A 27,826-nucleotide genomic window follows, 5' to 3' on the forward strand; every position below is an offset into this window, starting at 1 on the left:
TTAGCAACCAGTGAAAACATATTATGTTTTTTCTTAAGCCTGATTAATCGTAAATAAGAAATCTGGCTATTTGCATTTGGTCTCGTTTGACATTAGGATGCTTTTACAAATGAACATTTTTTTTTGTCCACACTAAAAAAATACTGCTACTTTAAAAATGGGTTTCAACCCTCGCCAGCTCTTGGTGTACTAGTCAACTGGAATTAAGAGGAAGAAGTAAAATGTGATTGTGCTACGAATGGACACAAGGAGAGTAAGTATAAAAAATTGTTTAAATGTTCAGGTTAGCTCTGTTTGTTTCAGAGCTAAACTAAACTTGTTACTGCACAACACTGTTTCCATGTCAAAGAGAAGATTGTTGTTTATAAAGAAAAAAGGGGGCCTTTAAAGGCCTTTCATTCAGGGCCCTTACAATATGTTAAAGTATCCCCGCCCTCTGTGAAGTCAGCAGGACTGGGTCGGCCAGCAGAGGGAGCCATGCTCCCGTTTCTCTTTCTGTCATTGTAACGTTATCCAGATTAACTCTTCCTTCGGAACGTTATTTCACTTCTGCTTTTGTGACTGATTTTTTTCAAGCAGTAAAGTAATAATTAAACATTTCAAATGATTTATTTCCAGGCTCTGTCGGAGGGTATGTTAGTTGGTGGCCATTTATCGATCTGTGTCAGCTGGTTGCATAGCTAAAATTCAACCTATATATTCTGCCACCGGTTATTTGCTTTCTTTTAGAGGAAAGAAAATATGTCAAATATCAAAATAAAAAAAAAATTCAATAAAAAAATAAAAAATAAAAAAAATTAGCAGAGGATGGTTTCGATCCATCGACCTCTGGGTTATGGGCCCAGCACGCTTCCGCTGCGCCACTCTGCTTCCGCCTTGAATGGCCGAAATGTATATAATATACAGTACCCACCTGATATTGGTTCATATTCACATGTAGATTATAAAATAATACCCTTACAGGCTGTGTGGAAATGCTCATAGCATAAAGTTAGCTTACACGATATTCCACAGACATTCACTCAGGATTTGTCAGGTTTCACGCTGCTCACCCACGCTTGACAACGTGGGCAAACGTTTATTTGACGTCGCACTTAGGAGGGCCAATCATTAAATTATACAGAAGTGCAGCGTTGGGTGTGTGTGTATGTCTACAATGTTGGTCATAATAATAAATAAATAATAATAATAAACATTAATATCGACTGACTGTGCAGTCTTTATTTCATGACATTAATCAACTTAGTCAATTTCTATCAGACAATATGTAAAATAAAGCAAGTTTGCTCGACTCTTCCTGATTCTGTAACATCCACAGAGCAAGCAAAACTAAACAAAAACAATATTTCCATGACATATTTGATTGTTAAAACCCAGAGTGAAATATTGTTGGAGTTCATTCGTTTCTGTCTCTGAGCTCCGGTCCGTTCTGTCTCTGGTTAAGGTCCGTTAACCAGTTTCAGGACCCGACCAGAACCCCTGAGGGTAAATTACCTTGAGAAATAATTAGATTTGGTTATATATGACAGCAGGCTTTAATTCCGAAAAATGATCAAATGTTACAAGCCACACATGTCATACAAAAAAGGAACAGATACAGAGTGACATTCACCGTCCAGCGCTGGGTCACACTTAGCTCACCTTATGGATAGAACAAAGTGGGGCAAAGACTGAAGCACGAGTTTAGCTTTTTATTTTTCTCTGCAATCTGTACCCTCCCTAGGATAGTCTAAAATAGTTTCAGTCTGTTTACGTATGACTGCCGGCAGACACAGACATGGTTATGTAAGCTGCAGCATGTGCGTGTAAGCAGTTAAAAGAGACAGAGGAAAAGACAAAACCTACAACAATATACAGTTAAACAGACTTGTTTAGATCTGACAGACAACGTAAGCATACAGGAAGCATTCCTTTGTCACTTCCCAGAAGCCGTTCTTTGACACCATGGTGCAGCCTACATCCTGGACGGACGCATCTGGCTGCCCGGCTCCCCATTTGGTAAAGGTCAGAGGTCGATTATTCGCATCAAGAGTGAAATTTCCCTGTGCTTTTTCCTTGTTGACGTTGATCCAGACGGTTTTGTATGGGTCGCTGAACACTTCAGTCAGAGCACTGTTTTCCTCTTCGCTCTGAGGTAAAGCCAACTCCAACCCTCGCTGGGAGCAGAACTCCACTGCCTTCTCGAAATGCCGTCTCTCCTTGTCGGACACAAAGTATTTCTCACCGACCTTTCGGACAAAGCTGTAAGTTATAGCTAAAGGAAAGAAACACATTTTTAAAAAAATAGTTTTAACATCAAAATGCCAATAGATGAAAAAATAAACAGGAGCAAGAGGCAAAAACATATTAAGTGTTTCACTGAAAACACCTAAATTTAAATAGGCTGCTCCTTTGATTAAACATTTTAAGACTATAGCCCTTTTTATTATTGAGTTAATTTAATATAAATGGCTTAACGCATGACTTGATTTGGTTTAATGAGTACTAATGAAATCTACTCTGCTCCACAATGCATTACAGTAGATCTTAATACTGAGACTTACCCAGCTCTAACTTGGTCAGTTGCTGCTGTATGGCCTTGATGTCAGGACAACTGCAGCTAACACCTAGATCAAAACAGATTACAGTTTTTTTATTTTTATATCTCTCAAAAGGTAATAAAACAGTTGAGAAGACGATTTTTCTGTTAATAGTAATTATAAATCTGACAGTCTGAGGCTTAAAGGTGCATTTTATGGTTTTTGTGGAAGGCGTTCCAAGCACAAACAATTAAAAGCAGACTGCAAAACAAAACGAAATATGTTAAACCTGGCTCTCCGGGTGGCCCTTGTGGTCCAGCCAGGCCCGTTTTCCCAGGTGGTCCAGCTGGTCCTGCCGGTCCCGGTGGTCCTTGGAATGGACCGCACAAATAAAACAAAAGAAAAATAAAACAACTACATCATTATTGCCAACAAACATTAAGGGGAAATATTGGTCAGGTTCTCCAGCCATTCAATATTTACAGACTTTAAATCAAATTCAAAAGAACTTTATCGATCCCAAAGGGAAATTAAACAAAATGTGATTTTGTCTCAGGTAAAGACATAAAGACAGCTGCCTTACTCTACCAAATGGTATTTGGACATTTTGGACCACTGTTTCAAACCCAGATTTAGAACCATCTCAACAAGTTCAAGTAACTTATGGTTTATGACGATACGAGGAACAGCCTTGACCCTTTTCATACCTATTTCAGACAGTCCAGGTGCTCCTGGTGGTCCTGCTGGTCCGTCCCGTCCTGTCATTCCTCTCGGTCCTGCCGGTCCAGTTGTTCCTGGTAGCCCTATTGGACCTCTTAGTCCAGGTGGCCCCGGTAGGCCTCGTGGTCCTACCGGTCCTGGGCCAAAAGCAACAACAATGAAGCAAAAAGCAGGGGGAAAAAGGGACACAACAGAGTAAAACTTGGGTTATCTGAAGAACACAGGATTACAACAGCAAAGCATTCACCGCTTAAAACTTTATAGATATCACCAGAAAAAACGTACCTGGGAGAGATTCTCCAGGTGGTCCTGTTTTTCCTGCCGGTCCTTGTGGTCCCGTTAAACCAGCTAGTCCTCTTTCTCCAGGTGGTCCTATTGGTCCAGGAAGTCCCGGTAGACATGAGTGAAAAGAGGGGAGAAAAAAAAAACTAAACAATAAAATTAAAAAATAAAATGTGGGTTGCCTGAAACACACAGAACTACAACAGGTATCCATTCATTGGTCGAAAACAGATAGATGTCACCAGACCTTGTTCTCCTCTTGGTCCAGGAGGTCCTTGCATTCCAGGTAATCCAGGAGGTCCTGGAAATCCTGAATAGGGAAAAAAGAGGAGAAAAAACTGAACAAGAAACCCTAAAATGAATTAACACTTTATAAGTCTAGAAAGTGCTTCAGATGCACTGCTCCCAATATTCTTTCTAAACTGGTATTTTTTTATTTATTTGCTTCTGTGAGAAAATATCTGTTCAAAGGACAATTCGAATAAAAAACATGGATATAGTAATGCCGCTGTAGGATTATTACTTAGCTGTTGAAATGCAGATGGAAGAAGGTTTCTACGTACGGGCAGCGAAGGTTAATGTTTCACTTTTTCTTTTACATTTATTAGATTCTCTTTAAGCACATAAACTGTAATAAAATAACCAGCATCACTTAACAACATAATTTCTAGTCAGATAAGAGATGTGAACAAAGAAAAAATGTAAGCTAAACATCTGTACTGGACAGATGCAGACCCTGTCTGGTTTTAAGAGATACTAGTGATGTTCTTTTTCCATTTTTTCCCTTTAGCTGATAAAAAATGCTCAATTATTCCAGATATTTTCTTCTTATTTTAGAACTTTTGTCTAGATTTCTTAAATTAGTGTAAAACTGACTATTCTCTAAGAGTGTTTTCACACCTGACAGTCAGGTTTGATTGGGAACCAAAACTGCAACACTGTGTCAAATGAACCAAACAGAAACATCTATTTCCCTCCTCACCTGTGGTGGCGCTGCACCAAGAACCACAGAAAAGAAGATGACATGAAAACCTTTGAAGAAGACACAAGCGCAACTTCCTTCTTCACAAAATGTGAACAAAAATGAAGTGGCGTCTGACTTGAGCTGTTCTAGGATTTTTCTGATGTCTTTAGCAAAAGACCATGAACCATTTTCCCATCTCGCCCTGAATGCCCTGCGCTATAGTCCACTTACTTATTTTGGATCGGTCTCCAACATTCACATGTGCACTAGAACCGCACCAGAGTTCACTTCAAGGATCCGAGACCGAGGTTTTATACAGACCAGAGTTTGCTTTTCTGGTCTGCATCAGTTTGATGGTGTGTTCACATTTCCCCCAAACGAACTTAGACAAACAGACCAGAGTTCAATTAAGGAAAACAAAACAGGGCTGGTGTGAATGCACCTTACGTCAAAAACTGTAATTTTAATAATTTGTTTTAGTTTTATATTTTTTTAAACCAGACGGCTTTACTGTTTCTCCATTTAAGACATCAAAAATGTTCAACCTTTAATGTTTCCTCTATGTCGCTTTGCTACACAAAGGAAATCTTTTGGTTTTGCTTTAGCTAGATGCTGTAGCAATATGTGAATTCAATGGCCTTTAAAAGGTTAAAATGTGCATTTCAAGTTGAACTATTTTTCATATTTTTTTATAATAAGCTCTTCGTATTGGAGTCGTTTTAAAAGACTGACATTTTAGAGAAAAGATTGAATTTTAACTGAGATTTTAAGGCTTAAGGAGTCGCATATAGGACTCACTTGTAGTGGCGCTGCACAGAGAACCATTGGTTTTAGGCAAGTTTTCAAATCATTACTTCGTTTCTATTTATAGATGAGTGTGAAGTTCAGAAACTGATGGTCATTCTAGTAAACTGCGTCAAACTTTTCTGACTCATCATTCTGTGTAAAGAACCTCCCAATAACATGGAAGATGTGGTTTCTCTTCCTTTTTTTTCTTCCTCAAGTAAGTTTAATGCCTTCTTGTCAATCTGACATTAGTTTTATCTACAGTTCTGTATTTTCTGACATATTTTACAGACATGGTCCTTTACAAGGAAAGTTTTGTCACTCACCTGGAGGTCCCATCGGTCCTCTGCTGCAATACGGAGGGTGAACACATGGATACTGACAATGGCCGATGTCTGTCACCAACAAAACGATTCCAAATAAGACGGGGAGCCTCATCTTGTCAGACTTGTAGAACTGAAATGTAGATAAAACACTGCTCAGACTTCAAACGTGCATCGGTGTGTACGTCTCATGTTTCTGTGTTATTTTCTTACAACTAAAAACCCAAATCTCATTTGACATTATCGAGAATAAAGCGAGCCACGCGCTAACGGACCTGGTTGCGAGAGCCCACATGTACTCTTGTTTAAAACTCTGAAGCTGCTTTATGTCTTAGCAACAATATACAACAGTTTCTCTGCTGTATATTGATTTTTCAATGATTATTTACAACACAGTTTCTCTGTTGTATATTGATTTTTCAATGATTATTTATCATTGGAAAATAATGAATAATAAAACCGTAGTAAACACACATAGAAATCAGAATAAAAGAACTTACTCTATTTGATATGCTGCCACCCAGTCCTGCCAAAAAGTAATGACTAAGATCAAGTTTGAGCTCGTATAAAGAAGGAAGGAACCGTAAAAAAAGGTGATTTCATTCTATGGGACTTTTTATACTATTTTCATCTTTTTTGGGGACAGAGGGTGGGTGATGTCATGCTCTATATTTTCTACTGTTCCATTTTTGTTGATTTCCTAATTTGGTTAAATACAAGATGCAGCGGGGAAAACATTCAGCAAATGACGCGGAACCTGCAAACCCAGAATAGATCCCAAAATGCAGCTTTCAAATGGTTATTTAATCAATTACATAAAAAGAAATCAAAGTGGACTTCATGGCAATTTGTCTATTTTTATTGGAATCCCATTTTGTATTAAATGCCTTCATGTTTTATAAATATATGTAAAAATTAAGGTACATAAAGTAGTTTCATATAGATATAAAACTATATGAAACTAGTTTCATATAGATATAAAACTACTTTGTCACCTTTACCATCAGGGGGACCCATCAGCTCACTGTGGCCCATGGGAACCATCAGGCAGAAAATACAGAAGAGAAAACAAATCCTCATCTTCTCAACGTAGTGTTGGATCCTGTGAAAAAACGTAGGCTAATATTTCTTACTTTCTTTCAATATGTTTTCTTTTAATGAAACAACCTTCATATTTGATAAATTCACCTAACAACAACCTAACTGACTAATTAAAGTAGACGTTTGCAGTAAATTACATTCTGTTACTCGTTCACAAGACTGAGGTGAGAGAGGCTGGAAAGTGTCGTAGAAACCAGCAAATTAGATGGGATTTCTTCAGTCATATTTAGCAAAAAGCACAATTACTCCATGTACAAACATGATGTTAACCAAAAATTCACAATGATTAAAAGGTAAAATAAAATACAAACAATAAACAGATCAAAATAAACACTGCCAAAATGTGACCATCCAGAAGGTGGTGCTGCTGTGCACCTAAAAATCCCACCACGTTATTCTGGTCGTTTTATAATTTTGAAATATTTTCATGTATAATTTATTTTATTTCTCCACAAAACTTAACAAATGATATTTTGTGTGCAGCTCTGCATGTTAATCTGCCAACATTTATAGTGCTTTCCTGAGGTTGGGATGGGAGTAGTAGTAGTGGCGAAGCGGAACCTTTGTTTGGGGGGCGTTGCTTTCGGGTTGGATTTGGGACGAAGTTCCGGTTTGCCTCAAACGCGACAGCCGTGATGACCGTGACCATCAGGTGACCATCCTTTGACTTGTATTAGCTTACTGGCACATATTCTGTGATGTATCGCAGCAACGGGCTGACCCGCTACATGTTCATGTCCATGGTGACCATCATAGACATGAGTCACCATGACCGTGACACCTGTGATTTTTTTTTTGGCTTTTCAAAATAAGAGGAACACCCGTGGGAGTGCTGAGGTTTTCTCACGACAAGAGAGACGGAGTGGCGTTGTTGTGGGAAATTGAGGAAGCAGGGACGGCGTTTCATTTTAAGGCGCGTTCAGTGTTGAGTGAGCTGTTTGGCGAAACGCCTCTCTTATTTTGAAAGTCCGTCTCCTAATTAGCAGTCGTCTGTGACAGCTTTTATGTGTCAATTTACAAATCGTTTAGTGTGACTTATATCACAGTTGTTCTTGTACACAAAAATGAACTTTATGTACATATGCAGCTGCTATTTTAATAACTGGAGTTTAAGAAAATTAAACATACATTAAATTATGGTTGGTTTTAATTAAAGGTTTAATAGCAGGTTTAATAGCAGTACTAAATAAATGTATTTGATCAACAAAATTGGTTTAAATCTTACTAAAAATGAATATGATTTTATTTAAAAGGGCAGCTTTATGTGTTTTCCAGGCACATAGTTCTATTTTATAGCACAGTCAAGTAACAATGATCATTTCAGTTATAAAAATGCTATATAAATCAAATATGACTTAAAAGAAATTTGATTTTGTAATTTCACATGTTTGGGCTTCTGTCTCTTTAAAAATTCCTCCTCTTTCTGAAACTCCACCTTCAGGAAGTCATCACAACATGGCTCCTCTATTAACCATTTAACATTTTTACCAGTGTTGCTCTGAGAAGTGGCTCCTATAATGAGCTCAGCAGATGTGCAGTTTCACCATCTGCTTATTGCTGCTGGCTAGCCTGAAGGAACTGAGTTGGGAGAGAATGAGGAAAAATATTAAACAAGGTAATAATTAAACCTTTTGGCCCACATTTGATGGAAATTAGTGCTCACAGATGCCCTCCAAATTGATACCTGTTAAAGCAGGGGAAGAATCATTTTACTCTAAATAGCAGTCTAGCAGTGTTGTGTTCAAGACCACCTAACCCGAGACCAAGACAAGACCAAGACCAGAGTGTATCGAGACCGAGACAAGACCAAGACTTTTGGGGTCCGAGACCAAGTCAAGACCAAGACCGAGGGGAGTCGAGACCGAGTCAAGACCAAGACCAGCGGCCCGCGCTCCATGACACAATAAAATGTAAAATATGATCGAAATTGCTTCTCAAAATAATCTGAAAGATCCATATTACCATAAAACACCTAGATATTAAATACTTAATACATTTTACCAATATTAAATATTCCATTTCTGTGTTACAATGTGTGATGGTCTTGTGCCATCCCTAAAAACATAACGCCCTGGGCATTTGCCCATATTGCTCATATAAGAAACCACCACTGTTGCACCATTAAATATAGCAATTGAGGCAATGCCCTGACGGTAAATAATGCTCAACCATGAACACTGACCAAGGAGCAACAAGCAAGAAGTAACCAAACAGAAGGCGCTCATCGTGACTGTTTTCACTCTCTATCCCAGTACATGAAGCCAGGTAGTCTGACACCATGGCAGACATTACAGCTGCCACTTTGAACAAAAACAAAGAGCAATGTGCATGCTCTGCGTGCTCTTTCGTTCTTGTGTTTTAGTTATTTGTTAATTTAAATATTAACGTACATAATTAAATAATGATGCAGTGTACACAGAGCATTACTAGAACAAAGAACGGGTGTTCTGTCAGGTCAGATCGTCATATGCTTAACACAAACTCGCGGTGTTTTGTCAGATCAGCATACGTTGTCAGATAGTCGTACGCTTAGCTCAGACATGCATACGCTGTCATTACCATATGATTTTATTTAATCAGCAACATAGTATCATGACGTAGATCATCATACACTTGGTTATTAACAGTTATATGGCATCCAGCTGCAGCCAGACCTGCTTTAAACACACTTTGAAACCACGACAACGCATGTATATCCATCTAGTTATCACATTATGTCATATTAGAAACAATTTAATTACTTATTTTCGTCATAACTTGTTGCGTATACTGACAACTACACTGACGGTCGGACTTAATGCGCATGCGCTGGCATGGTACTCACTGCATGTATGCTATTCTGACAGCGTATGGCTATCTGATAGAACACCGGCTATATCTGTCAGACACGTCATTACCATAAGATTTTATTTAATCAACAACATAGAATCATGACGTAGGTCGTCATACACTTTGTTATTAACAGTTGTATGGCATCCTGACTTAGCGGTTAAGTGAGTTTTACACGGGCGTGTGTTGTAGCTGACTCCAGCTGCAGCCAGACCTGCTTTAAATACACTTTAAAACCATGACAACACATGTATGTCTATATAGTTATCATTGAAAACAATTTAATGACTTATGTTCATCATAACTTGCTGCGTATGGTGAACTGACAACTCCTCTGATGGTCGGATTTCTTAATGCTTAATGCATGTATGCTATCTTGACAGCGTATGGCTATCTGATAGAACAATGGCTCTCAGTGAGTGACACTCCAGTCCTATCTAATAAGTGGGGGAGGGAGAGTAAAAGGTGGGGAGGGGAGGGGGGAGTAACAGAAACACGTGGTTGCTTGGATTTTAATCGGTGCGTTTTGCATCCACTGAAAACAAAGATGTTAACAAAGTGGACAGAATGCTGTACGTTTAGTGATATTTTCACAGTTGCGGTCTTGACTGGTCTTGAAATAAAATGCCGAGTCCTCAGCGCCCGAGACAAGACCGAGACCAAATGCGGTCGAGTCCGAGACGAGACCGAGACCATCAAAAAATGGTATTAAGACCGGTCTTAAGACCAAGACCAACTTCGAGTACCACAACACTGCAGTCTAGTTTCTAAAATAAAATCAAATTCTCCTAGAAGGAACCCGGAACCTAATTTACCCTATGAATTCAGGGCAACTGGAATAAATGCTTTGAACTGTGTAGGAATCTTACATCTCAGGGATCAAATATTTATGACATTTCTGCCACCAAGTGGAGAAATGATGGTATGAGAGAAAGAGTGAAGTATTAACATCAGAAAATATTTTCTCCATTTGTCTTAAGCACCTTTAACTTGCGTAATCATGCAGCTGGTTAGGTTCAAGTGGCACTTTTTCTTCTGTAACTCCTAAAGATGTTTATGTATTCAAAACCAGAGTACGGTGGTGGCAGCATCAGACTGTGGGGCTGTTTTGCTGCACATGGGTCATCTATGTGGACAGTAACACTAACCATAGGCAACATTAAACTTAGCTTACAAAAACTTTTGATTCAAGGCAGAGATACCCAAAGCGGTAATTCTTTTGAGGAAGAAATTAACAGCTAAAGACTCTGGTGGATGCAGAAAGAGCCAGATTTAACGAGGAACACCAAGGAGCAAATGACTTGGAAAAAGAACTACATGACGCAAAACTCAAGCTAGAAAAATGCGAGTTTAATGACAACGACGTTGGGGTATGCAGTGAGGCAAAAAAAAGGATTGAATCCCAGTGAGGACATCCTGTCCTCTGAACTCCTCATGGAAAATAAAGCCCTCCAATATCAGCTAAGATCATCTCAAGAAAAAGAGGCAATTTTACAGAGAGAGATGCAGGAAAGTACGGCCGTATATCAAGAAGTCCTTGCTAAGCTTCAAAATGATATTATCAATCTGTCAGAACAGGTGGCAACGTTGCAGGAAGAGCTGGAAATAGAGATGACAGCTAACTCTCAAACAAATACAAACAAGAAGTTTTCTAAGATTGTAAAAGGTGAAAAGACAGCTCAGTGTACAGAACTGAAAAAGGCCATGGCACTGCTGAGAAAGATGTCTGCAGAGAAGGAGAGGCATCTCCAGGAAGAGCTTAAGAAGATGAAAGAGTCATACCAGGAACTTAACACCAACTATCAAACTAATGTACAACAAGCAGAGTCGTTAAAGAAAAAGCTAAGTGACAACGAAGAAGCTCATGCTGAACTGTTGAAGATGAACCAGACACTTTATGCGGCTCTAGAAGCTGAGAATGAGGCTCTTCGTCAACAACAGAAAGAGCTTGAGCAAGTCAAAGACGCAAATCTGGAAATGGTTCAGAAATATGAAGTTGATATTTTAGCCCTTAAAGAAGAAATACAAACAATGGAGCAGGAGCACAGGGATGAGAGACATCGTCATGCTGAGGTTGAAATACAGAATGGTAAGAGAGCCAAATTCCTCCACGCCGAGAAGAACATGCTACAGAAAGAACTGGATGAAGTGAAACACAAGCTCTTTTTTGATGAAGTAAAATATAAAGAGCTGGATGCATCAACAGCTGAAATTGAACACTAACTTACATGCAATCATAAGCTCTCTGAGGAGCTAAAACAGAAGGATCAGGAGAATGACAAAGCAAAGGCTGCTCTCCCGGTAAAGAAGCCGTTACTGAAAAAGAAAATTTGTATGTCAAAAATGATATAGCACTAATGGGTTCTGTATCTCATGCCCCCAAACGGCATGGGATGTTGGCTTCATTAATTGCATGGAGATCTAGTCTTCAATAACTATAAGCTGATAATTACTGATATCAGCTTTATCTATACAACATAAAGAGTCTTTCTAGCAGTTTAGGTTTTGTTGCATAAAAGCGCCGTTTTTATCAAAGAAATGATAAACCAAACATGAATTTCTTTATGTTCATTATAACTTAAGGGTAACGTTGGCAAAATGCCAGCTCGCGCTGGGAAAGTCCCGCGAGAGGAGGTGATTAGTAGGCCGTGATATATTAACTGTATCCATGTTTTAGGAGTTTTATTTTTGCTTTTATTTGAATAATATTCAGTTCAAATTGACTTGTTGATTCATAAAATGTGAGAATTGAGGTTAATTTGAAACAATGCTAAGCTAAATTCTGTATTTGTTTTGTCTTGTAATTCTATTTTTGATCGGTATTCAGTTAAAGTCAGTGTACATTTTAATGCTTATGCCAGTGAATGTACAGCTAAATGCAGTAAAGCTTTAAAACAGTTGATTTATCCTGTTTGATACACATAAAGTGGTTGGCTTCATCTAAGGCTGCGTTCACACTGCAGCCTGAAGTGACCCAATTCCGATTTTTTTTTTTTTTTTTGACGTAATGTGACCTGCTCCTCCGGCCGGACAACAACTTCAAATATGTAAGCTAAGCTCCACCGTTAGCAACCATGTTCACTCCCGCAAACACTGAGCACTTCTTCATGGCAGTTGGCAGAACACTGAGAACGCTGACGCTATTGCGCCCTCTACTGCGCATGCGGGACACTTTCAGGTCGTTTGTCCGTTCACACCGCAGAACGCATACAGGTCGCATTTACTGGCAGTGTGAACGGCCCCGGCAAAAAAATCGGAATTGGGTCACTTCAGGCTGCAGTGTGAACGCAGCCTAAGTGAAGGATAGAAATGTGAATAGTGTAATGTGTGAGGTTTGTTATTTTGCCAACCTCAGGTTGGCAAAACAGATGGTTTCAGACCAGAGGTTGAGCAGAGGACAGCTTACGTTGAGCGGCTAGAGCAGAACCTGGAAACTAGCAACATTGGTGAAGAAAAGCACGTACAAGTTTGTGATTAGAAACTTGTAAGAAAAAACACTGATAGACAACAACATGTCAGTGGAAGATGTAAGTCATCTCAACATGTTGCAGTTTTCTACAGACCTATTTAGGCTCTCTAGATTAAATGCTTGTTTTTGTTTCACAGAGCAAAAGCTGCAGGAGTCTGGACAGACGGGAAGAGGAAGGAGAAGAGGGAAGCAGCTCCAAGCTGAGGAAACCTCACTGCTGTGATCAGTGTGACAGGAGTTCTTCTGCCGCATGGATTATGAAACATCTACGTATCCACACTGGAGAGAAACCTTTCCTCTGAGACGTTTGTGGAATGAGCTTTATTCGTCTGTCGTCTCTTAAGTGTCATCGGCTGATCCACACTGGAGAGAAATCTTATGTCTCTAGCCACTGTAGCAAGAGATTTGCAAAGTCTGGAAATTTGAAAAGTCAGCAGAGAATTCACACGGGCTGCAGCCTGTGTGGAGAGAGTTTGGCATCTTTAAAGTGTCACCAACACGTCCACACAGAAGAAAAGCCATGCACCCGTGAGCAGTATGGAAAGAGTTTTGCTTTGTCAAACTATTTGAAGAGTCATCAAACTACCCACACAGCTTCATGTCTGTGGCTGCTGCAGCACAAGTTTCAAAAAGCTGGGGCATTTGAAAGCACATCAGATAATCCACATGAGAGAAGCCGTAAAGCTGTGACCGATGCGGATGATGCTTCAGTCAGTCAGGAACTTAGAAAGCACATCAGAGAACCCATGATGGAGAGACAGGACAACCTGATCCATCTCCGTCTCCTGTTTCGTCTTGATATTTCACTAACACAAATGGTGAAAACTTTTAATTAAATTCACTTGCATGCAATTTATGGTGTGAAATTTTCTTTCAGATTTCCAGACTAAACGACAATACCATCTGCATTTACTGCATTATAATATCCAGTTGTTGTTGCAATATGTTGTGAATGATATATGACCCAGCCTTACTCTGTAGCATCATAAACTGTGTATGTTTGAGTACAGTGATGCTCCAAGTTTCTATCATGAGGAGCCTACACACACACACACACACACACAGAAAATGTGTGATCATGTCCTTGAGCTCCTCCACTGCTGGTGGTTAGCGAATGCTAGTCTAAATCATTTCAATACAAATAGATGCTAATGATTTGATACATTCCATGGAAGTTCAGAACAAAACTCCACATTTACAACCCCACCCACTTCACCTTCGAGAGCATTCACTCTTATCTCCACACCCATTAACAACCAATATCTGGAAAGTCTGCAAGCTATACAAGTTGATGACCTGACCTATTTGCACATTTCCCATCCAATGGCATTGCAGGAATGAGCAATAAGACCTACCAACTATGTAAATACGGTCGTTCAAGAAACGACATGTTTGCAGGTTTGCTTTTGTTAAGCTAACTTTGCAACAGTTAACCTTACAGGTCTAAGCTCTCAATCGTCATAGAACAAAGGTTAAAACAGAATCCAGTTGGAAGCTTGACACCCTTTTCAACTCTCATATTGAGGAAAACCAAACCAGCGGATACATTACCGTGATCTAAGTTGCATGTTGGGTTGTTTTAAATAGCTCTTCTTATTACTTTAAGCTGAGTTATTTCAAGGTTTGGTTTGCTAAGTAATGCTCACATTTGGATGCAGTCAGTGGAAATTAATGTGAAGTGTCAATGAGAATATCACTGGTTTTAAAGTCGTTTGATATAAAGAAAAACATCCAATACAAACAATTTTGGTTTGAGTACTTTCAATCCCCCAGGAAAAGTTTAAATTGTGCAAGAACAGACAGCACAGATTTAAAGCACAGTATTTATTCTTCACTTTTAAATGTCGGCATTTTCCTTGGCATCATTAATCAACATTTACAGTTGAATGCTGTCCGACTTGTCGCTCCCTTAGGATTGCAACCATGTCCCCCAGCAGGCCGAGGCAGGCCGTGTAGAAATGGGACGCCTGTCTCAGCTCCTCTCTACGGAGGGCAACCATCTGGCGATTAGTGGCCGCTTCCTCTCTTCGGATGGCCGCTTCTTCCCGGAGGATTTCCATCCATGAGCTGTGGTGCCGCTCACGCTGCTGCCGGTTCTCCACTTCCTCATTCACGTCTGACACGCCCCCCCTTCTTCGTCTCTTCCCTGGGGAAAGAGATTTAATAAGTATTAAAGCACAGTTACAGTGATTTAAAAACAACTATATATCTGAATATGAGTAGTTAATCACTACTAGACATAATAAAATGCTAACAGTGATTGACAGTGGAATGGGGCTAGAAATGTTGATTTCTAAACTACTTTGGTTGAAACTGAAAGTTAAAATTAATGGATAGAAAGGTGAATATGTTTTTATTTTCTTAGATAACATCAAAAATGCAGTTATTTTTTGACAGCACAACTTTCCAAACGGAAGCCACAGCTCATAACAGTTTAAAGAGCTGATATCTGTGTTTGTCTGTTTTTAAAATCACATTACCCACAGGATAATGAAATGCAAAACCAATGGTTTGTGGTGATAAGGATGTCTAATAATGTCTTCCATCAAAGCAGACAGATGAACCGTGCTCACCGGAGCGGCGGCGCTGGCTGGAGCGGCGGCGCTGGCTGGACGGCAGCGGTGTCCAGCCAGCACTGGGAGGAGCATCTGAGGAAGTAGAGGTGCTGGAAGAACTGGGATCCGAAAGAAATGATGGGAAATCCTCCGCATCGGTTTCAGTCTCTGCACCACAGGGGAGAGATCCTGTGCAGAAAGCAAACCAGTTAAACACAATTCACTCCCATTTAAGGATGCAGAGATCAGTTCAAGCTCAACAACCTGTTATTTTACCGTGTTAATCCAGCTTTGATTGACTTCAGTTTACAGTTACTGAAATTATATGAGTTAAAATACAAGAAATTACTCAAGTTAGAGTAAAAAGGTATTTGGTAAAAAGTCTACTCAAGTACTGAGTAACTGATGAAATGATCAGTCATTTGATATTTAAAAATGACAACATCAGATGGACCTTGTTAAGTGGACATTTTGGTATTCTAAGGACCAAAATGTGGTAATACATAACAAAAAATAACAAAATCAGGCTAAAAAATATTTCCAAATCAGATTCTTTCAGTAAAAAACTGATGAAACTTTAACATTTGTTTTTCATTCAGTGGGTAGAAAATCCAGAAATTTTACTCAAGTAAGAGTAGAGACACTTCATAATAAAAATACTCTAGTAAAAGTAAACAGTACATAGTAGTAAAAATACTCCTAAACGTAATTAATTGTTCTCAAACAAGCTACTAAAGTACATGTAATTGGGAAAATGTAACTAGTTACTACTCAACCTTTATATGGAAGCAGAGATGAATAAAACCTTACCATTGCAGATGTCCTCCAGCAGCGAGGTGTCGCTGTCCACGTTTTCCTCCTCTCCACAACTTGCAGGGCTTTGGCCAGGAATATCGTCCATTAGGTCGAACCGCTGCCTCCGGTTTTTGTTGGACCCGCTCTGCCCGTTGTCGTCTTTCATGTTTTTGTAGTCGGTTTTTAGCTTTTCCACCTTTTCCCAGCACTGTTGGGATGTTCTGTGATATCCAGCGCCGGTCATCCTTTCCGCTACCTCAACAAAAACACTTTCGTTTCCAGTCGCTTCATCTAGCTGGTGTTGAATATTGCAGTCCTCAATAATTGACAGAAAAGTCTGCACCTCATTGCTGCACGGATTACACGTAGGTTGGGACGACTCCATTGCTACTCTTTCTCTTCTTGCTACGAGTTTGAGAAAAGGCCGTTTTTCTTCTCTTTATGCTTGGATCTGACCACGCCCATGACCAATCAGTGAAGAGGTGCAAAGCTTGCAACCCCCCATTCGGCCTTACAGACCCTTCTCAGAGCAGGGACCGAAAAATCAAGAACCTGGCTGGAAAAAACGGCAGCGAAACCGGGTCCAGGAGAGCCAGTGGAAAAGTGGCAAAATACTCAAAGTTCTGTCCCTTCGGTTTAGGAAATTGAAAAGCCAAATGCAGTTAAAAAAGTTTTCACATGTAAACCCGGATGGCACACTCAGTCAGTCATAAAGACAAACCTAAATTGAAAATGAAGCCAGTTTTCTGCATGGCCATGGACATAGCATGTCTTCAGCCACCGCAGCATCCCCGTTGGGGCAGAGGGACGAAATGCCTGAACAGAACAATCAAAAGGGTAAAGCAGCATAAAGCATAGCTACTGCGCTAACTACGGAGTGTAATAAATATATGGATGTTAAAGAACAAGAAATCAACCGTTGAAACAGCAACAATTCAATTCAGGTCATCACCAGAAAAACGATTACAATGTTTTCTCAGCCTGCACTTAAATGGAGATGCCCAGTGATCACACTGTCCCATTGTTCTTCTGCATCAGACATGTCGACTGTGAGAACGGCCTGGGCTTTCAGAGAAACCTGTTCATCAGCTCTTCTTTATTCATCCAGGTTTTCTTTGAACAACTGGCATGCTTTTTGGGGGTCTGCTTCATTGGCCCATGTTGAAGCTGTAATTTACAATGAAGAAGGTAAATTTCAAAATGGCATACTAACAGCTCATTTTACTAGCTAAGATATCTAGCTAACGTGTTTCACCACTAACAGTTTCATATCCCTGAAGATTAATGAAATATATCAGCTGTAAGCACTTGGAATTGTGATCTCTGTTTTTCTTTAACTCATTTGACAGCAGTTCCTTTTACAACATTTAAAATTTTCATCACAACAGTAATTATGCATAAACTATTGTGACACCGTCAACGTCCCCATGCGATTGTTGGTTCGTCTTTTGCCTCTTGACTGATCAATATTAAACATTTTCAGAAACTGCCTGATGTGGAAAGGACAAAGTCTTTTGTTTAAATATTTTCCAGTAATTACATTTATAAATGTCTCAGTAAAAAAAAGAAGGTAGCACTAATGCTATTGATTTGTTTCTAACAATTATAAATGTGTCAGGAAAATGTTACTCAGCGAAGTGAACGTGTGACTTCGTAGACCATACATGACAACGTAGTAAAAGCTTTTTTGAGCATCAACTGTCTTTTTTTAATTTAAATGCTTGAATTTGTATCTTGGGAACATTCTTTGTCTAACCATTCATGCTAATTAAGGTAAATAAAATGGTCTATAAAATTCAGGACAAGCCTGGTTATAACTGCACCAAGAGATAAGTAAAAGATTTTAGATCAGTTTTGACAATACAGATATATCATGTTTCCACATCCATGTAACTAACAAGACAACAAGACTAAAGGAGAAATCAGTTAATAAAATAATCCCTGGTAGTAGGGTTGGGAATAATTTAAATTTTATTGATTCAGATTTTGATTCTGCATCTTGTTGGATTCCCATTTGTCAGCACCGGGCTATGGAGGACCAAAACAGACATAATAAACAAAATAATAAATATACAAATAAAAGAATAAACATATATCCGACATATAAATAAAATAATGAATATATAAATAAAATAATAAATATATATCCAACATAATAAGAAATAAAAGAAATATATAAATAGAAGAAATATATATCCAACATAATAAGAAATAAAAGAAATATATAAATAGAAGAAATATATATCTGACATAATAAGAAATAAAAGAAAAAAACTAGAAATTTCTTAAGAAATTTAATCGGGGCCTGCCAAAGTGTGCCCGTTGAACCCAGCATTCTGATGCTAAAAATTAGCATCAGTGCTAAAGTAAGATACAATGTCCTCAATAGCATGTGGAGAGTCACAAGCATGTTGAGTAACATGGACTTACTCCATTCACTATCTTAAAATTAGTGTATAAGCTTAAATTAGCCAAAATGCTAATTGTTCTTCATAAAACAAAAGATTTCTTCTGCTCTTTTGAAATACTACTTAACTTACAATAAGTACTACTCAACAAGAATTGTGCAGTTATGTTTTCTGAAAAGTGAAAGTTTTTCTTTTTTTTTTTTACCATCCATGGTGGTAAATATATTATAAAACAGACATTCAATACAAAAGCAAAAGTCTGATTTACACTATGGAGCAGTTCAACACCAGAAAAAAGCACTCATCTCAACACCAAATTAATTATTGTTTATAAAACATAAGCTCTTTTGAAATACCGTTTATCTGTTTAGACACAAGAAATTTAGTTGGTAAATTTTACAAAAGTAAAAGTCAGATGTTTACTTTGTGGCACTTTGCTACCAGAAAACGTGTTGATCTCTTAGCAACTGATTAACAACAAATATTGTTATTGTTCAAAAAACATAAGACTTCTGCTCTTTTGAAGTGCTACTTATGATAACAATGTATAGGAAGCAAGGCAGTGCATTAGCATTAACCTTAGAATTAGCCTTAGCTAAGTGCTAATTAGCAGTTGCTAATTAGTGCTATCATTAGCTTTATCATTAGTCTTAGCATTAGCCTTAGCAGTGCATTAGAAGTAGCCTTTTCCCTTTTTTTGCTTTGCCTTTTTTTGCTTTACCCTTTTCTGCTCGCTGTATTTCTGTTCGCTGTTTTTCCGTTTGCTGTATTTCTGCTGCATCGTTATGTTAATGAGGAGAGCTGCCTTCTATGTCTACTATTGGCCAGTAGAGCTTTGGAACCAACGTCACTGCGTCAGACGTTGTGGGGCGTTTAGGTGCAGTCGCTCGGTGCCGTCTTTGCAGTCCACAGACCAAAACGAACTTTATCCCGATGTTTTTATTGCGTTACCGTTCTGTATTTTCTGACATATTTTACAGACATGGTCCTTTACAAGGAAAGTTTTGTCACTCACCTGGAGGTCCCATCAGCCCTCTGCTGCAATACGGAGGGTGAACACATGGATACTGACAATGGCCGATGTCTGTCACCAACAAAACGATTCCAAATAAGACGGGGAGCCTCATCTTGTCGGACTTGCAGAACTGAAATGTAGATAAAACACTGCTCAGACTTCAAACGTGCATCGGTGTGTACGTTTCATGTTTCTGTGTTATTTTCTTACAACTAAAAACCCAAATCTCATTTGACATTATCGAGAATAAAGCGAGCCACGCGCTAACGGACCTGGTTGCGATCTTACCAAGAGCCCACATGTACTCTTGTTTAAAACTCTGAAGCTGCTTTATGTCTTAGCAACAATATACAGTTTCTCTTTAAAAATAATGAATAATAAAACTTACTTAACACAGAAATCAGCATAAAAGAACTTGCTGTATCAGAAGTAGAAGCGCGATATGCTGAATATGCTGCTGGATATAGCTTTAAGATGGTTATTTCATTGATTAAAAAAAAAGAAAACAAAGTGGATTTCGTGGCTATTTGTCTATTTCTACTGCATTCCTATTTTGTATGAAATACCTTCATTTTTTTGTCAGCATGTGACTTTTATAAATGGATAACAAATAACATTAACAAGTATCTAAAACGTTTTGGTGTCAAAAACACATTTTAAAATATTTATCCCCACCATAGAAAATTAACTTTCTGAAAGATGTTTTCTTTTCATCAACATCCCTGTGTTTTATTTCTGTCGACTGTTTGGTTCTTTTGTTGGAAATATGCCAAAATGTTGTAGTGAGTTTAACGTTTCCCCATCTCTTCATGCCGAAACAGGAATTAACTGTGAGCGGATAAACATGTCGCAAGCATTCCTACAAATGTAAGCAATGCATCATGTTGTTCTCTGAAAGACCTTAAGTAGTAAGGGACTGAAGGGGGAACTGACTCAAAGTTTAAACCGTCTCAAATTTCATGAGAAAAAGCAGAAATGTGCTTTAAGCTTCCCTGGCTAACATCTATGTTAGTCAGTAAATTTGTTTACAGTCGCTTCATTTACTGGTGTTATGTGTTACGTATTTTAGCAATTTAATTAATCTACTTTGTTCAATAAACTTAATATAGTAAGGAGTATGGGAATGTGATTTTCAGAATTTATTCCGTTGTTAAGTTTCTGTTTTTTTGCCTCTTCCTGTCTGAGGAAAAGTGTTGGGGAAGCAGGGGGGTTAAAATCTGTGTGCTTGTCAGAAAGGAAGGGATTTCAGGTTCAGCTGGATTGTTTTGGGCTTAGTTGAGATTGATCTTTAGTTCTGTTTTCTCCATAGTGTGTAAATGGTTTTACCAAACCACTGTATAAGTTTATTATTTAGTTAAAATTTAGAATATCTAATTCCACTTTCTGCACTATTTTAAAGAATATTTGTTGCCGTATATTTGTTTAGTTTTTTACGTTTGATCAGTGTAGTCAACCGATTATTTTTGCCAGTTTCAGTTTGTTTATTATTTATTTTACATTGGTTGTTCTACTCCTAATTGTACTGACTGAACAACTAAAAGTTTTGTTGTTTTTTTTACATTTAAACAAAATTTCTGAAGCTATTGGTGTATTTAAGTGTGCTGTAATGGTGCAGAGTTTAAAAACAGACTTTTTTAAAGTCAGTTCAGCACAGTTTTTTCTGTATCGGGCCAGTATCGGCCAATGCTAAAACTCAGATGTCTGTCTTGGTATTGGAAGTGAAAAAAGAGGATCGGTGCATCCCAGGTAACAACCAGGCCTGAGCTCTCAGCTGTTGAGAAACTATTGCTTCCTGGAGTCGTGGACTGTGTTGATTTCGTAGATGTTACCCCATGTTACATTTCTCTGTGTCGTATGCAACACTATGAAGCTTACAGGAAACCGCCTGCACTTTAAGCAACTGTCCCCCACTTAAGAGAGAAAAGTGTAGAGCCAAACAAGGCTGGTGTAAATATTATTTCAATATGTGGGAGCGTGGCCAACATGGACTGAACTGCCATTGTGAAAAGAACAGGCAAATTATAATTCTAGAACAGCACAGAAAATCAATGTCACTTGTCTTGTGAGCACTTGAAATAATCATGGCACTGTCCTCTAAATCACTGCTTTTGATCTTCTATTAACTTTGCTGCATGTAGATATTTAGATGTTATACATGGATGGAAAATGTGTAAACTCACATTTTCAATAGATCCTACATTATGTGTAAAATCAAAATCAGACATGCAGGAAAACATTAGATCCTCGGAAACCCTAGTAAATCTTTTGCTGGTTGACTTATTGGCTGATCAAACTTGAATAGAAAACCCACCAAAGTCCAGCTTAGCGGTGATCTTCATCAGTCCTTCAACATCCCGTCTGAAAGAATCAGAGATCTCTGGATAAAACAGAACAAGTTTCGTGACCAAAGTTCATTTGGCTGCAGCTCAGAAATATTTTTCACTAGTTATTCACTGTATAATTTCTCTAATAATTCACATGGCAGTGAAAAATGCCAGAGTTTTGGATGTTTATAATATAGTGTTTTGGTTCTGTTCTACTGTTGTGTTGAAGAATCAGTGAATGAAATGTCACCATAACTTTATTTATTCAAGTCAGTTTCAGCAAACAGCCATCACATTGTCTACACACAACAGGTCCAGGTGGTCCAGGTGCTCCGCGTTGTCCATGGTTTCCAGTGGTGCCTTAGTACGAAAAACATGAATACATTTTATTGGTCAGGTTGTTTGAGAAGAAGAGTGTGGTTACAGTATTTTCTTTCTCCTGTTCTTCTCCAAATTGTTTTTGTTTCATCTTTAAGTCGTCAAAAAGCTTTCCTTTATGTGTGTTACCAGGTGGTCCAGGTGGTCCTCTGACACCTTTACCATCAGGGGGACCATCACGCAGAAAACACAGAAAACAAATCTTCAAGAAGAAGATTTGTCGTATTCTCTGAAAAAATCTTTTGTTAATTTTTCCTATTCTGTTTTTCTGTTTTTCAATCAAACATCATTGATATTTGATCAATTCATCTAGCAATAATACAATCACACAATTAAACTAGAAGTTTGCAGTAAATTATTTTCTGTCACATGTTCACAAGACAGAGGCCAAAAAGTAAGAAAAATATTGTAGCAAATGAGATTCTGTTTGGGATTTCTAATGACTAAAAGGTAAAATAAACATGATAAAAAGATCTAAATAAATAAAAAAAACTTACTGTCAAAATGCGATCTGCTGCTTTTCTGTTTGAAACTCATGTGGATCAAGATTTTGGAGTCATACATTTGATATCCACCCAGAGAAAAAGATGATTAGTAAAGAATGTTATCACATAGAAAACAAGCAGAAAGTTTCTACAGTGAACTTTCACATCTAAAGTTAGTTTACTTCTCTACTTTTTTTTATCATTAAAATAAAAAAATTGGTTGTTCATGTCAGAAGGTGAATTACTTTATGTTCATAACAAATTTAACAAAATCTCCAAATAAAACAGATTTCTGAAGCCTTGATCAGGAGCGGCTCACAGTTCTTTTTTTTCTATTTTACTTCGTAGGTTTGATCTCAGATTCAACTTTTTAGATTGAAAACCGGTTTGACTTTATTGCATTAAATAAAAAACCCAAATCACACCTTGTTCTTTTGAATATTTAGTGAAGGACACAGGAACAAATGTTGATATTAGCAATGAAATTCCTGATGTTGTAAATATCCATAAGTACCTCTGTGTGTTGTTTCCCTCCATACTGTGGGGAGCATCACATGTTATAATGTTATATTTAAACTTAACATTGCCATGCTGCTGTTCTGTTATATAGAGGTTAACCAGATGTTGTTGGGTTTTTTTCATTTTCATGTGCTTTTCTATATTTATCTTCAATTTACCTGGATATACTTTAGATCTGATAATCGTAGAGGTTGTGATCAGCACTACTGTCACCTGATAACAAAAACCTTTCTTCATCGTGGCCTCAGCTCTCTACACATTTACTCTGCATGATTTTCCTCATGTAATTTCCTGTGTTCCCTCCTGGAAGTAAACAGGCTGGGTGAATTGGTAGTTTTGACAGATTAGTATTTGTTCCAGCACATATCCATCACCTCGACCACACATGGTGACGGGTCCAGGAGGTCCAGGGAACCCAGTACAAAAAACATGAAGAAATCTTTACTTGGCAGGTAAATTTACACAAACAGAGGAGGTCTTCTAGTTCTTTCTCCCATCCTTCTCCAAATTATTAGTGTTTCTCTGACTCGAATGTGTCTACCTAACGAGCTGTTACCTGGGATTCCAGGAAATCCAGGAACTTCTGCATAAATAATGTCAACCAAAAACTGTACAATGACAGAAAACTAACAACAACTCACTGTGAAAATGTGATCATCCAGAATGTGCTGCTGGTTTGCCATGGAATGATATTTTGTCAGACCACAGGAATTCTCTGCTTATCTTTTGTATGTTGTTTATCATTCTTGACTAAGTATCTTTTCCTCTGGGCTGGATCTCATGTTCCTCAATCTTCATCCACATCAGAAGGTTTTTGAACAGCAAAGCAGCAGCACGTTCTGGACGATCACATTCTGACGGTGAGTTTTTTTTTATTATTAATTTTTTATCATTGTACAGTTTCTTTTTAAAATTAGCCTTGCATGTTAAAAACTACAATACTTGTACTTCAAAAAAGGAAAAAGGAGATTCACAATCTCATTTACTGGTGACTTCAACCCTTGAGCATTTTTAATGTTCGCCTTGGAAAGACGTAACACAATGACTGTAAATCTCTGTTTTAACAGGATTAAATGTTTAAATGTGTGTCTGAACTGACAAAAGACAGAAAATACAGCATCTTTTTTGTTGAGAAAATTATCTTTCAAACTAAGTATCAAATTTAACTCATTTTTTACAGAATCCAACACTAAACTGAGAAGATGAGGTTTTGTTTTCTCATCTGTGTTTTCTGTCTGATGGTTCCCATGAGCCTCAGTCAGCTGCCGGGTCCCCCTGGTCAGAAAGGTGACAGAGGATTTCCTGGACCACCTGGAAAACCTGGAGCACCTGGAGCACCTGGAGCACCAGGTATCAGCTCACAAAGCAAAGAAAAGGTTTTTCTGAAGAGCTAAAAATAGAACAAGAAAAGTCTGTAGAATGAGAAGAGTAATAAAAAATACTGTAGCCAAATTCTTCATTTCTTTCATGATCAATAAAGATTTCTTCATCTCTTTTTGGATTCAGGGTTTCCTGGAAGTAAGGGAGAAAAGGGAGAAACTGGGTATTTTGGACCAGCTGGACCACGAGGTATCAGCTCACAAAGCAAAATAAAAGTTTTTCTGAAGAGCTAAAAATAGAACAAAAAATATGTAGAAAGAGAAGAGCAATGAAAAATACTGTAGCCAAATTCTTAATTTTTGTTCATGTCCAGTGAAGATTGCTTCATCTCTTTTTGGATTCAGGAGAAACTGGACTTCCTGGACCACCTGGAGCAATGGGTATCAGCTCACAAAGCAAAGAAAAAGTTTTTCTGAAGAGCTAAAAAATAGAGCAAAAAAAATCTAGAGAATGAGAACAGCAATGAGATATACTGTGGGCAATTTTTTTTATGACCAATGAAGATTTCTTCATGTTTTTTTTTGGATTCCGGGAATCCTGCATATGTAGGAGCAACTGGACGACCTGGACCCGTTGGCGTGTGTGGACGAGGTGATGACTGTTTACTGAAACTGACTTGAATAAATGAAGTTATGATAATATTACATTCACTGAAACTTCAACACGACAGTAGAGCAGTAAAAAGTTTCTCATCTTTTAACAGACCAAGTCACCAATTTAAAATCCAAGACTGACATTTTTTACTGTTATGCAATGCAAGTTATTATTGGAATATCATATTAATGTAGAGAAAACTAGTGGGAAATATTTCTGAGCTGCAGCCAAATGAACTTTGATAACCAAACTTGTTCTGTTTTGTCCAGAAATCTTTGGTTCTTTCAGACGGGATATTGAGGAACAGATGAAGATCACCGCTAAGCTGGACCTTGGTGGGTTTTCTATTCAATTCTGATCAGCCAAGAATTAGACCAGCAAAAGCTGTTTTAGAGTTACTGAGGATCTAATGTTTTCTCCACGTCTGATTTGGAGTTTTACACATTTTCTTTCCATGTATGACAAACATCTAAATATCATTATGCAGCAAAGTTAATAGAGGACTAAAAGCAGTGACTTGGAGGACAGCCACACGATTATTTCACGTTGTCCAAAATCAATCAATCAATCAATCAATCAATCAATCAATCAATCAATCAATCAATCAATCAATCAATCAATCAATCAAATTTTATTTGTATAGCACATTTCAGCAGAAAGGCATTTCAAAGTGCTTTACATAATTAAAATAAAAACAGCATGTGACATTGAACAAACAGTGGGAAAGAGATTTTGAAAAAAAAAAATAGATTAAAAAAGATAAAAACATTAAAACCAGCACCCCTTTTAGGGACTCTAACCCTCTGGGAATTTAGCAATTTTAAAATTCACTTACGTTTCTGTCGTTATCGTGTTAGTTGAAACAACGTCAACTAGGACTCTAAAAAAAAAAAAAGATAACCTCTTCTCAAATTTTCTGCACGTTTTTCCAGCTATGACCTTTGACTTTGTGAGGAAGGTGGGTCAGAAATACTTTGTGTCCAACAAGGAGAGAGGATCTTTCCAGAAGGCTGCAGATTTCTGCGACCAACGAGGTTTGGAGCTGGCTCTGCCCCAGAGTGAGGAGGAGAACCACATGCTGCTTCAGCTGATGGGTCAACATGAGAAAAGAGCCTGGATCAACATCAACATGAGAAAAGCAGAAGGGAACTTCCAGTCCGACATGAAAAATCGACCTCTGACCTTTACTAAATGGGGAGAAAGACAGCCGGATCAGAGCATTCAGGACAGCGGCTGCAGCATGGCGGCTGAAGACGGCACCTGGAGAGTGACACCAGACTGTTCTCTGGACGCTGACATCATCTGTCAGCTGTAGAAAGATCATCCACCAGGCAGCTGCCTGAGTAATCTAGATATGACTTTAGCTAACCTTTGTAATGCGGTGCTTCAGCCTTTTTGCAACTTAATCCAGATTAGTGCATTCAGACTGCTTTCATCACTCAGTCCTGTTCTGCTCGTCCTGATGGAGTTTATCCACACTCAGTCTAATAACTATTTCACAGATCCTGTACATATGACAGAATATATTTACGTGTTTATACTTAATAAAGTTAAGTATGAATTGATTTTTTAAATGAATTTTTTAATAGTATATTAATAGTCATTAGTGGAACTCAATGTGAAACATACGGTATACACTTTTATTAAGTTTCATTCTTTATCATTAGTAAAGATTTGACTGACAGATTAAATGGTCTAATTTCTGTCCTTTCAATCTAGTTTACCTTATCATAACTAGTCCAGTTATGTTTGAGATGTAGCCTTAAACTTAGAAAAAACAACCCTGAGTGAATGAAAAATGATATCATTTGTCTGGGAGGCAGAGAGGAGGATGAGAGTACTGGGGAGGTTACATGCTAAACAACAGACCTGTTTTGATGAGCTGCCTGACTGCAGGTGTGAGTGAATGGAGCAGGATGCAGCCTGACGAGAGAGGAAGTGGCACAGGGGGCGAGGGAGGACACACAGGGGAACAGGAAATAAATCTAACACCAAAGAGTAGCTGGAAACCTAATAAAACTTGAGGCAACAAAAATAAACTGTAAGAAATAAACAGAAGTAGAAACACTAAGAAGAACTGAACTAAAGGAAAACAGGGACAGGACAGATCTAAACAAAATAAGAAAGTGACACAAAATAATTAAACTGGAATGAAATCAAACTACAAAACAACCTCACAACCCAGGATCCTGACAGTGATAGGACTTAACCCTAAATCCTTTCTTCTCATTCTGACCAAAGTACATTTACTATGGATCCACAGACTGCTTCTTACAGATCAACATTCGTAACCTCATTCAGAAATTGGTAGACAATTTTGCTGCGTCAACAGCTAGCCTCTCTGAAAAGACAATGGCACTGCAAAAGTTTTCCATATTGT

At 38.2% G+C, this 27,826-nt stretch overlaps 3 protein-coding genes and 1 long non-coding RNA gene across 8 annotated transcripts; 2 read left to right on the top strand and 2 right to left on the bottom strand.

The window, feature by feature from the left end:
* Nucleotides 1–1,511: 1,511 nt before the first annotated feature.
* On the bottom strand, nucleotides 1,512–6,191 carry LOC106934296 (uncharacterized). The gene is made up of 8 exons (XM_015014102.2): nucleotides 6,095–6,191; nucleotides 5,598–5,727; nucleotides 3,769–3,831; nucleotides 3,525–3,611; nucleotides 3,227–3,376; nucleotides 2,809–2,889; nucleotides 2,544–2,606; nucleotides 1,512–2,254 (listed from the first exon to the last, which is right to left on the bottom strand). Exons 2-8 carry the CDS (start codon nucleotides 5,707–5,709, stop codon nucleotides 1,872–1,874), a joined length of 939 nt encoding a protein of 312 aa, XP_014869588.2. The 5' UTR covers nucleotides 5,710–5,727; nucleotides 6,095–6,191; the 3' UTR covers nucleotides 1,512–1,871.
* A 1,067-nt stretch (nucleotides 6,192–7,258) lies between these two features.
* LOC106934294 (uncharacterized) lies at nucleotides 7,259–13,845 on the top strand. The gene is made up of 3 exons (XR_001421672.2): nucleotides 7,259–7,347; nucleotides 12,880–13,051; nucleotides 13,131–13,845. It is a non-coding gene; the product is annotated as an uncharacterized LOC106934294 (long non-coding RNA).
* Nucleotides 13,846–14,802: 957 nt separating this feature from the next.
* LOC106934293 (uncharacterized) lies at nucleotides 14,803–24,171 on the bottom strand. Of its 3 annotated transcripts, XM_088006505.1 has the most exons (7): nucleotides 24,114–24,171; nucleotides 22,966–23,000; nucleotides 22,078–22,450; nucleotides 19,767–19,896; nucleotides 16,359–17,510; nucleotides 15,567–15,737; nucleotides 14,803–15,139 (listed from the first exon to the last, which is right to left on the bottom strand). In XM_088006505.1, exons 5-7 carry the CDS (start codon nucleotides 16,726–16,728, stop codon nucleotides 14,859–14,861), a joined length of 822 nt encoding a protein of 273 aa, XP_087862631.1. In that variant the 5' UTR covers nucleotides 16,729–17,510; nucleotides 19,767–19,896; nucleotides 22,078–22,450; nucleotides 22,966–23,000; nucleotides 24,114–24,171; the 3' UTR covers nucleotides 14,803–14,858. The 3 variants fall into 3 exon arrangements, with proteins under 3 accessions (XP_087862631.1, XP_087862629.1, XP_014869586.2); XM_088006503.1 differs by lacking the exon at nucleotides 24,114–24,171 and having other exon boundaries at nucleotides 22,966–24,085; XM_015014100.2 differs by lacking the exons at nucleotides 19,767–19,896; nucleotides 22,078–22,450; nucleotides 22,966–23,000; nucleotides 24,114–24,171 and having other exon boundaries at nucleotides 16,359–19,226.
* A 71-nt stretch (nucleotides 24,172–24,242) lies between these two features.
* LOC148158729 (mannose-binding protein C-like) lies at nucleotides 24,243–27,137 on the top strand. Of its 3 annotated transcripts, none has more exons than XM_088006506.1 (7): nucleotides 24,243–24,332; nucleotides 24,653–24,822; nucleotides 24,979–25,041; nucleotides 25,197–25,232; nucleotides 25,402–25,443; nucleotides 25,716–25,781; nucleotides 26,379–27,137. In XM_088006506.1, exons 2-7 carry the CDS (start codon nucleotides 24,675–24,677, stop codon nucleotides 26,759–26,761), a joined length of 738 nt encoding a protein of 245 aa, XP_087862632.1. In that variant the 5' UTR covers nucleotides 24,243–24,332; nucleotides 24,653–24,674; the 3' UTR covers nucleotides 26,762–27,137. The 3 variants fall into 3 exon arrangements, with proteins under 3 accessions (XP_087862632.1, XP_087862633.1, XP_087862634.1); XM_088006507.1 differs by having other exon boundaries at nucleotides 24,653–24,810; nucleotides 24,976–25,041; XM_088006508.1 differs by lacking the exons at nucleotides 24,243–24,332; nucleotides 24,653–24,822 and adding an exon at nucleotides 24,830–24,848.
* The last annotated feature ends 689 nt before the right edge of the window (nucleotides 27,138–27,826 follow it).

This window comes from Poecilia mexicana, unplaced genomic scaffold, assembly GCF_051168715.1.
Source record: "Poecilia mexicana isolate PSO_F unplaced genomic scaffold, ASM5116871v1 scaffold_6, whole genome shotgun sequence".
NCBI lineage: Eukaryota > Metazoa > Chordata > Actinopteri > Cyprinodontiformes > Poeciliidae > Poecilia > Poecilia mexicana.